This window comes from Natrix helvetica, assembly GCF_964273705.1.
Source record: "Natrix helvetica genome assembly, chromosome: 9".
NCBI lineage: Eukaryota > Metazoa > Chordata > Lepidosauria > Squamata > Natricidae > Natrix > Natrix helvetica.
This window is the reverse complement of record NC_138560.1, coordinates 14,828,692-14,839,021: the sequence shown is the minus strand read 5'-3', so window position 1 is coordinate 14,839,021 and position 10,330 is coordinate 14,828,692. Positions and strand designations below refer to the sequence as shown.

Genomic DNA, 10,330 nt, shown 5'->3' with positions numbered 1-10,330 from the left:
CCTGTGCCCGAAAGGCCTGTTTCCTGAACGAGCCCTGACCTTTCCTGTCATGCTTCCTGAAGGTGGAAGGAAGAACCTTCCTCTTATCCTTTGTCTCAATTAGGAATTTCTCTAGGGAATCCCCAAAGAGGTTCTCTCCCTTGAATGGAGCTGAAGTCAGCTTCCACTTAGCCTTCATGTCCGCCTGCCAGTGCCGAAGCCAAAGCAGGCGGCGAGAAGTGATGTTGGACGCTAGTGCCCTGGAGGCGAATTTCGCTGCATGCAGAGATGCATCAGAGGCATATTCCACAGCCGTAATGATCTTGTTAAGATCATGTCGCCAACGAGATGCTTCAGATGGGGGCTGAGATCTGAGTTGGCGCAGCCATAATAGGGATGCCCTCGTAAAGAACGAGGCAGAAGTGGAGGTTTTGATCGCCCAGGCAGCCGCCTGGTGCGTTTTGAGACAAGCCTTTTCTGCCCTCTTATCCTCTGCCTTTAACCCTTCTAATAACTCGGCCGGGAGATTAGAATTAGAGGTCAGAGAGACCACAGGGGCATCCACTTCTGGAGGCTTCAATACATCCTCCAGCCTAGGTTCTAAGGGATACAGTGATTTGTCTGCGCCACTGGGGTTGGCCAGGGTACCTGGCTGTGCCCATTGGCGCTGGATAACCTCCATGAACATGTCAGGGACTGGTATCAGTTCTGGGTCAGGGGTTGTTTCGCTGAACAGCCCTGCCATGAGGTCCTGGGAAGTAGAGGGGACTTCCTTGACCTTAGGTTTGGCACCAAGCTCAGTAGAGGCTCTGGCCTTGTGTAAGATGGACTTGAATAAGGATGACTTAAAGAGACCAGTGAAGGAGGGCTTGTCTGGAGGCATATCCTCATCCTCCGAAAGAGCAAAGTCCTCAGCAGTCTCCTCCTCCCACGTAGACACCTCTGTGGTGATAGAAGTGCCCGGGGAATCGAGTACTCTGGTCCTCTTTTCCCCCAGGGGCGAGCAGGCCTAGAGGCCTTGCCACCCCTGCCTTCCTGTAGCCTCATGGCTTCTACCACACTCTGGGAAATAGCCTGCGTGATGAGATCCCTCATTTCTGCTGACATAGCTGGGCCCTTGTCCTCTACAGGCCTGGATTGGTCATAGGCCTGTCCCCTGGCACCCCTAGGAGGATCTCTCTGATCCTCTGCATGAAAACAGCATTGAAAGGAGGGGATATCCTCCCTGACTGAAGAGCTAGGAGAACCTGGGTAACCCAGAGAGGCTGCAGGGGATCCTGACATGGAATCCCTATCACAGAAGGATGGGGATCTATCCCCCATTTCCTCCCCCTGCTCTATCTCCCTCTGGATGGGTGGGGAAGGAACTGGCCCAGCCTCACTTGGTAAGGGTGCAGAGGGAACCTGGGGCCTAGCAGACTTGTCCTTTAGGGAGTCCTGCCCCTTGTCCCCTTGAATTTTGGGGGCCTTGCTCCCAACTGAAGAGTGGGAAGCTTTCCCCCCAGCGCCCTTGTTTGCCTTTCTCCCCTGGCCTGAGGGATCTGGCCTACTGCGCTTTGCAGATGGCCCTGCCAGCTCCTCCCTTCGCTCCAAACCTTCATCAGCCATCCTTGGTTGATCTTGAGTCGAAGAGGTCGCTGCTGTGGGAAGGGCAGTGGACGCTGGCCCGACGGCTCCAGAAGCATCTGCAGATTCAGTTGGGAGGCTGGATCAGGCACCAGGACACTCCTTGCCGCTTCCCCTTAGTTGGCTGGGGAACTTCAGGCTTCCTGGAGACCCAGGCAAGCCCTCGCAATCCTCTGCGGCTGTCTGCTTGAGGCGGAGAGCTCTGCTGCTTGCTGCTGCTTCCGGACAGTAAAAAAGTCTCAAAAAAATGGCCACCGGTTCTTCTGCGCGCCAAAAGCCTCACTTAAGGGCCAGGCGCTTCCCATTGGCTGCAGCCGAAAAGCGCGCCAAAGCAGCGCTTTTCAAAATGGCCGCCGCTCTCCCGATCGGCAAAAGACGCCGTTTGGAGAAGCAAGGGCTTTTTTAAAAGCCTCTCCTCCAAAACGACCAGGGAAACACGGGGATTGCCGTCCTTCCCTGCGCTCGCCAGCAGACGCCGGACAAGCGGCCTCGCTTGTTCCCCCAGCTGCGACTAAGCAGCTGTGGAACCGATCGCTGCCTCAGCCTTACTTTAGTAAATCCTCTTCTTGGTAAAAAATAGAAAAAAGGAAAATAAAAAGTCAAAATAATAAAACCTGGGGAAAAATCCTAATAACAACTAAATATCAACACATAAAATACTCTAAAATTACTATTGGAGAACCCAGCCTATTTGCTCAAAGCTGAGTGTTCCCCAAAACTCGTCCTATCGGGCGGACTGAGTTTTTAAAACTGAGCCAGAAGAGGCAAAGGAGGCGTGGCCAGAGGGGAAAAATCTACTCAGTCCATGGGCAAACAGGCTGTGTTAACCCATCCTTGGACTCTCCAAGCAGCGCTATGGAGAATGAGGTGGCTGGATGGAGTCACTGAAGCAATTGGTGTGAGCTTAAATGGACTCCAGAGGATGGTAGACGACAGGAAGGCCTGGAGGAACGTTGTCCATGGGGTTGCGATGGGTCGGATACGACTTCGCAACTAACAACAATCTTTCATTTTGTATGACAAGGACTACAAGGTGATCCAACCAGTCAGTCCTAGAGGAGATCAACCCTGACTATTCTTTAGAAGGCCAGATCCTGAAGATGAAACTCAAATACTTCGGCCACCTAATGAGAAGGAAGGACTCACTGGAGAAGAGCCTAATGCTGGGAACGATGGGACGACACAGAATGAGGTGGCTGGATGGAGTCACCGAAGCAATCGGCGTGAGCTTAAATGGACTCCAGAGGATGGGAGAGGACAGGAAGGCCTGGAGGAACATTGTCCATGGGGTCGTGATGGGTCGTATACGACTTCGCAACTAACAACTAACAACAACAATCTTTCGTTTTGTATGACAAGGACTACAAGGTGATCCAACCAGTCAGTCCTAGAAGGCAGCAACCCTGACTGCTCTTTAGTTCGACACGAGTTCGCAACTAACCACCACAGAAAAGAAAACAGCCGGCAGAGCGGGCAGAGAGGCGAGATGAGCTCCGGAAAGCGGGCGAACAGATGCCAGGCGGGGATTAAAGAGATGGACGAAGCGCCGGCAGCTTCCATAATTGGCTGAGCGAAGCATCTCTCAGTCCCCTCCCCCCTTTTCCTTATAAGCGCTTTCGGGAGGCCGCTTGGTCAGACCTGAGCTGAGCGAGGCGAGGCGAACTCGGCCTGTTGACTGACAATCAGAGCTGTCGAGCGCGCACGCTGCCAACCGAATCCACCCCGGATTGGAGCATCGAGGCGGGGAGTGGCGCGTCCGCCGCTCCCTTCCCGCAAGCCGTTTCGCGGAGCGCCGGTGGGAAGGCTCGGAGCTCCCCGCCTGGACCAAGAGGCGCGCATCTCCACCGGGGCTCCGAAGCACCGACGCGCTCCCTTTCCCTTCCCGGCGCTAAGCCTTCATGCCCGGCTGCGGGATTGCGCCTCCTGCCGTCCGAGCCCTGAAGCCGCCTAGAGCCGAAGTGGCTGCCTTGCCGGCGAAAGTGGCGGCGGCGGCGGCGGCAGCGGCTCCTGCAGCGAGCAGCCGGGACTTGGAAGTGCGCGCCGCCGCCTCCTCCTCGCTGCCCGCGGCGGTGCGGGGCGCGCTGGAGCTGGCGGAAGCCCGGCGGCGGCTGTTGGAGGCGGAGAGCCGGCGGCACCTGGTCTCGGAGCTGGAGAGCCGCGTCCAGCACCTGCACCGCGTCTTCATCGAGGCCGAGCTGCGCATGGCCACCCGGGCCGAGACCTTGGGCCGCCTGGGCAGCGGCGTGGCTCAGGCCGAGCTTCATCTCACGGCGCACGGGCAGCGCCTGAAGAAGACGGCGCGGCGCTACAAAAAGGCCCGCCCGCCCGCCTTGCTGGCCTCGGCGCTGGCCCTCAGCAGCTGCGTGCCTTGGGCGGCCTGCCGGATGAGACGAGGGGGCGGCCCGGAGCCGCCGGAATCCCCGTTCCGGAGGAGTTTGCCCGGCACGGCGGCGGCGGCGGCGGCTTTGAGCCCGCCGGAACGGAGCGAGAGGGAGCCGCGGAAGAGCAGCGCCGCCGCTTCGTGAGAGTCCCCGGGAGGGTTGCAGGCAAAGACAGGGAAAGACTAGAAGACCTCCAAGGTCCCTTCCAGCTCTCTTCTGATCGATTGATTGATGGACGTATCGCGCGTCAAACCTGGGACGATCCCGCCCGGGAAGGGGAAAGGGAGGCTGCTGGAAATGGGGACTGCGGCGGCAGCTGTTCCCCCCTTCGATGCTCGTGACTCTAACCGCATTAACCGTTGGCTGCTCGCCTGCCCATCATCTTCCGCGGACTGGCTTCTGCCCAGCCTGTTAGACTTTGCTAAACTCGGGTTTGATAGATGCGGGGGTTTCAGCCACGGCTTTGGTTTATGCTACACATCAAGCCAACATATTAACCCAGCATCTAGTAGTTCTTTGGGCATGGCGTGTTATCTGAATACCACAATTGCGTTTTGTTGGCTCAAGGCGAAGCGTCTTGTGTGAATTCAGCAAAGGGATGGGGTTGGAGAAATGTTTTATAACCTAGAGTAATATCGGAAAGAGTACAGGGACATCAATAATTTTCACATTATCCATAAATTATGGAATGAATGAATCCTGTGTGGATTTGAAATTAACGCCCTGAAATGAAATGCAGAGCATATATTTTAGGGTGTCTGTGTGTGTGAGGGGAAACCTTCCAATTATTTTTCAACATAATTCTTTTAAAATAATATTGTGATTGAAATTATATCTAAATTTTTCTAGGTAGAGGAGAGGCTTGCCAGCTGACATGAATTCCAGTGTTCATCTGCCTAGCTTGAGATGTTAAATTATTTTAACCATTTTTGCAATATTCCGTACTTGAGCTCACATTTTTAACGCAGAGGATTGAGGATGTGCCCAAAAGCAGTAATCATTATTATTGTTACCGTATTATTTTAAAAAGCTAGGTCAGTTCATGTTCACACAATTGTCAACCTTGTTTTGCAATTCTACCAACATACTTAAAAGGAACAAAAGCCCTAAAATTAGTTCAGGCATAAACTAAATATTTTAGTAAATTGAGATCTCTCTCTCTCCTCATCCCTCTTCCCCCCCCCCTCTCTGTCACACAGCAGCTTTGCAGTTTTCTAGCTGTAGCTTCTGAGAAGCAGAGGTTGGAAACAGACAGGAGAAGATGGATTGCGCACTGACTTGGTTTGATAAGGTTACCCTCATTTCTAATCAGCAGGACAACAGTTGCTTTGCTTTGATCTGTGTCTCTTAGAATGCTTTTTAGTCCATCCTTCTCTGACTGCATCAGTTCTCTGAATCCTTAATCATCATGGCCACTGCTGAAGGTTGCTTGACTCAGTGGGAATCCAGGAAGAAGAAATATTGATGGACTTCTAGGTAGCCTGGAAGACCAGAAACAGCTGTGTGTTTCTGCCAGATTTTTAAAGCAAAGAGTAGCTTAAATGATGCCTTCAGGCCCTTATGTGCTGATAGACAGTCATAGGATTCTTTTCAACATAAATGAAAAATGTATGTGCATGGGAAGAATTAAGTGATTAGGACTTTTTTTTTTTTACACTTTCAAAACAAGTTTCTTGGTCTTTTGAATTCATGCAGTGTGTTAATCTGAAACACAATACGCAGAAAATGTTGCAACATTGGTCTTTTCATTTAGCAGGCCTGGGGGAGGGGTATAGGGTGTATACACACACACACACACACACACACACACCTTACACTGCTTCTTTGAAGCTGAACACTGAAATGTTTTTCAAAACATGAATAGCCCATCCTAAAAACGCTTTTGGGGAGAAGCCCCACTAAGCTTCGGTTGGGTAACTCCATCACTCTAGAACTGATATTTGTACAGTCTAAGGAGCATAAGAGCCAATTTGGTAAGGTGGTTAAGGCCCCCAGGCTACAAACTGGGAGACAGTGAGTTCTAGTGCTACCTTAGGCACAGAGGCAAAGGGGTGACCTTGGGCCAGTCCCTCTCTCTCAGCCCTGGGAAAAAGACAATGGCAAACCACTTCTGAAATCTTGCCAAGAAAACTTCAGGGACTCACCTAGGCACTTGCTAGGAATCAGCACTGATTTGAAGGCGCGCGTAAGCAGCAACAGTGGTAATTTAATCATATACCAGTCCAATTCCCAAAACACAAGAGTTTAAAATTTGGCTCATTTTTGCATTCGAGACAGTCGTGCTAGTTTAGACAGCAATCAAAACTATACAGATGTATAGCATTTTATTGTTCACTGTAATTCTTTTCCACGTGTGGGGTGAATACAGTATGGAAGCAGGAAGAGCTGATTGAGGGAAAGGAAAGGCCCTGCAAAAGTTTAATTGGCAATTCCCTGGAAAATATTGTTTCCCTGTCTAGAAAATTACTGGCATTACATAAGTTGCAGTACTGTGATCAGTGTTCAAAAAGTTTAAAACTTCTGATTATTACCTCCCTGGAGAAGGCTAACTTTAGGAAAAGTTGATTTGGGGATGTTATCCATGGATTAGCACATGCAAACAACCCATGTCATGAAAAAAAAGCTCTTAATGGTTGCATGTCAGGTTTTATTAAAGGCAGTGGAATAGGACTGAGAGATGGTGATGAAAGGTGGAAATCCTGGGTAGGAATTAATTATAATTAAATGCTGCCTTGATTGAAAATTACATATGCTAGGATGAAACAAAAAAAAACACCACATTCTCTGATTAAGTTAGGTTTTCCATGAAGTGTGTCCATTACCTGAGCATATATTACTTTCTTCTCGGAAATATACAGTGCAGGAGCTTAGCAGTAGATGGACTCACTACCATAATTAATTTGGTTATTGGATATATCTTTTTTGGGGGGTTGACGTACATTGAATCATTTAACTGGGTGGGTTCATGCAACACACTGAAAATGAGTTAAAAACTAAGCTATCTGAACTTAAACATGCAATGTAAATACAGCTGCTAGATATTTAGCTGACCGTGCTAAGTAAGTTCTCCCACAGCAGTCCATGTAATACTAAAACGTACACGCAGAAGTAAATCCTGTAGAATTTGACATTTTGTAATCCCGGCTAAGTGGGCATAGAATCGCAGCCTAAAAAGGCCCAGCCTTTTGGCCCAGCAGATGGCTTGTTAAACAGCTTTTATTTATAGAGTAAAAAAGCAGGTTGGATTAAGAAAAATGGGCAGTTTTCAAATGTACTTTGAGGGGGGGGATTAACATCTGTTCTGAGCTGACTGCCCTGCAATATTCTGGAGTCAAAAAGATAGGAAAACTCCTTGTTGCTTCATTATATTTCATCAGGAATGCCTTTTGTTGCCTACAACAGTATCTCTTGTGGGGAAAAAAAAACCTTAAGTTATTTGAGCAGCTTCGATGCATATCTTTAAAAAATGGGGGGGGGGAAGCCCCCCTATAAAAATTTCTTTGTGGGAGTACAAGGAAAAGCTCCAGTTACATCAGGGAAATCCAACCTTGTCAAATTTTAAGACCTGTGGACTTTAACTCCCAGAATTCCCCAGCCAATCCATTCTGGCTGGGGAATTCTGGGAGTTGAAGTTCACAAGTCTTAAAATTGTCAAGGGTGGACACTCCTGATTTATAGAGAGACAGTTGTTTGTTGTATAATTTTAGGGCCCCATCATTTCTGATGGATAATAACTCCTGCAATGAATGTATGCTTTTTTAAATAGCATAGGCATCCACTGGAAAGAAACATATCATTTGTACCTAAATAAATATATTTTCACTGTATATTGTCTGTGATATTGCATCAGAAGTGGGAAGAAAAAGGTGAGATGCAAATCTTACACAGGGTGATACCTTGGGGAGAAGAACTTGGGTTATGAGCGAGGGCTCCTATGGACCACATGAATACCCATGGAAGCACCTCCTTGAACTCCAGAAGCCTTCAACAGAAGAATAAAGGAGTTTGCATTTCATACCTTTCATCTACACATGGGAAATCCGGAGTAGCCTCATTCCAAATTGGAGTGCGCTTTAAGCTAGGTTCACGGAAATGGGAGGGAGGAAAAACACTTAGCATCACCACCACTACAGACTAAATTGTAAGCAAAGGCATTGTTGGGTGCTTGAAAAAAAAAGCTGCAACATTTAGTGTGTAAATGGAAATAAAAATCCGGTATCTTGCTTAGATGGGATGGCACACACGAATGGTACGCAGGGATGAAAAACAAGAATGCAATGTACGGAACAAGAGGAGACCATTTCCTCCATTCAATCTTAATTAAGATTTAGCAGCGGACTCAATGCTGACTGTCCTTTTAGGCCTGTGGTGGGATTCACATTTTTTTTTCACTACCAGTTCTGTGGGCGTGGCTTGGTGGGCGTGGCAGGGGAAGGACAATGCAAAATCTCCATTCCCTCCTCACCCCACTAACCTGCTTTCCAGCTCCGTTCTCCTGTGCAGGGCAACAAAAGAAGACCCAGCCGATCAGCTGGGACTTGGGAGGCAGGGAATAGATGGAGTCGGGGCCAGTCAGAGGTGGTATTTGCCGGTCCTCTGAACTACTCAAAATGTCCACTACTGGTTCGCCAGAACTGGTCAGAACCGGCTGAATATCACCTCTGTTTTAGGGGTAAATGCAGCTTTGGGCTAAGATTGAGAGCCAAAAAGGCTTGTGGAACCACAGAAAAGGATCCATTTCAGCTGAAAAACATGGGTTTAACTGCCAGGATTTTATATAGATTACCAAGGGAGGTTAAGGTCCCATGCAGGTCTCATGCGCAGAACATGAAAAAATACAGTAAAAAACATGCCAGCAATGGCATCGCCGACCGGGGAACTGGTTCAGGGGCGTGGCCAGCCTGGGTTGCTGCCGGTTTGGGCGACCAAGACCAAAATGCCACTACCAGTTCGCCCAAATTGGTGTGAACCAATAGGAACCCATCTCTGGTCCCATGGCTTGGGTGTAAAAAGTCATCAAATCAAGTCTTAGGATTTCCAGATAGATCTGGAAAATATATCTATCTGCTGTCGGGGAAATCGAGGAGGTATATCCAGAAATTCAGGTCCGTACTCTAGAATGGATCAATACAAGACAGGATTCTAGGATTTTTTTATACTGTATGTTGGAAGAAAGGGAGACCAGCTCCATACCAGCACAGACCCATTGTCTACAGCAGCATGTCTCAACCTTAGTAGCTTTTAAGATGGGTGGACTTCAACTCTCAGAATTCTGAGAGTGGAAATCAACCCATCTTAAAGATGCCAAGGTTGAGAAGTATTGTTTCACAATAATTGGCAGTAACGTTTCAGATCCCATCTAGCAAAATAAGGGAAGGAAGTCATTCGCTCATTGGCATCCTTCAGTCTCAAAAGACGATGGTATCGTGCTCTGGAAAGAGGTCCTAATGCAGCATCTGGTATGGCTAAAGAGTCCAATTCGGGAGTGGGAATCCTTTCCCACTGAGGGCAGATACATTCTGTCTCCTGCCCAGCCCCCAGATTTTGCTGGTTCCGGGACTGCCTCTTTGCCTCAGCCTGCCGAATGAGTGTCTCTTCAAATTGGAGAAAGCTATGCTGTGTCTCCAAGCTGAATGATCAGAGGTCAAGGTTTCCCAGTTGTTAACGTCCATTCCCAAGGTCTTTAGATCCCTCTTGCATATATCCTTATATCACAGCTGTGATCTCCCTCTGAGGCACTTTCCCTTCACTAATTCTCCATACAGGAGATCTTTCGGAATCCAACGATCGGCCATTCTCACAACATGCCCAAGCCAGCGCAGATGTTGCTGTTTCAACAGTGTATACATGCTAGAGATTCATAGAAGGAAGGAAGTAGAGGAAGGTATAATGGGGCACCGAGAAGGCAGAAGTCCATTTCTATGAAAGTATCATTAACTGAAGACAATAGAAATATAACACATACTGCACATCAATTTATGGGAGATGTTGATCCTCATAAAACTAGTTCCCTTCTGTAAAATACAACATTCACACGTTCAGAACACAGAGATTTCTGGTGCCTTCAACTCAGATGTGAATCAATCTAGTGGAAGAGGCTTTGATAATGGTGAGATTCAAAGTTGCCAGGTAAGAATGTAGAATGCAGATGAGGTGGGCGGGTCTGCATGGAAGATAGGTTTGTGACATCTACAGCTTCCGTTCGGTGCGTGGCTTGTTGAGTCACTGGAGAGAATCCATGGATACATTAAATGAAGGTAATCCTTCATGGACTTGATCCATTGAGGTGTTTTGGTGAGTGACAGAAAGGAAGCGATTAGGTCACAGATCTGGTACTGATGCTT

The 10,330-nt window shown here is 48.6% G+C and overlaps 1 protein-coding gene across 1 annotated transcript; it reads left to right on the top strand.

The window, feature by feature from the left end:
* The first annotated feature begins 3,258 nt into the window (after positions 1-3,258).
* On the top strand, positions 3,259-5,672 carry TRNP1 (TMF1 regulated nuclear protein 1). Its single transcript, XM_081962313.1, has 2 exons — positions 3,259-5,176; positions 5,227-5,672. The coding sequence occupies exon 1, from the start codon at positions 3,504-3,506 to the stop codon at positions 4,128-4,130; it is 627 nt and encodes a 208-aa protein (XP_081818439.1). The 5' UTR covers positions 3,259-3,503; the 3' UTR covers positions 4,131-5,176; positions 5,227-5,672.
* Positions 5,673-10,330: the final 4,658 nt, after the last annotated feature.

Excerpts from the sequence above, each read along its gene's own strand:
- TRNP1 (XM_081962313.1), top strand. The coding sequence starts at position 3,504 with ATGCCCGGCTGCGGGATTGCGCCTCCTGCCGTCCGAGCCCTGAAGCCG.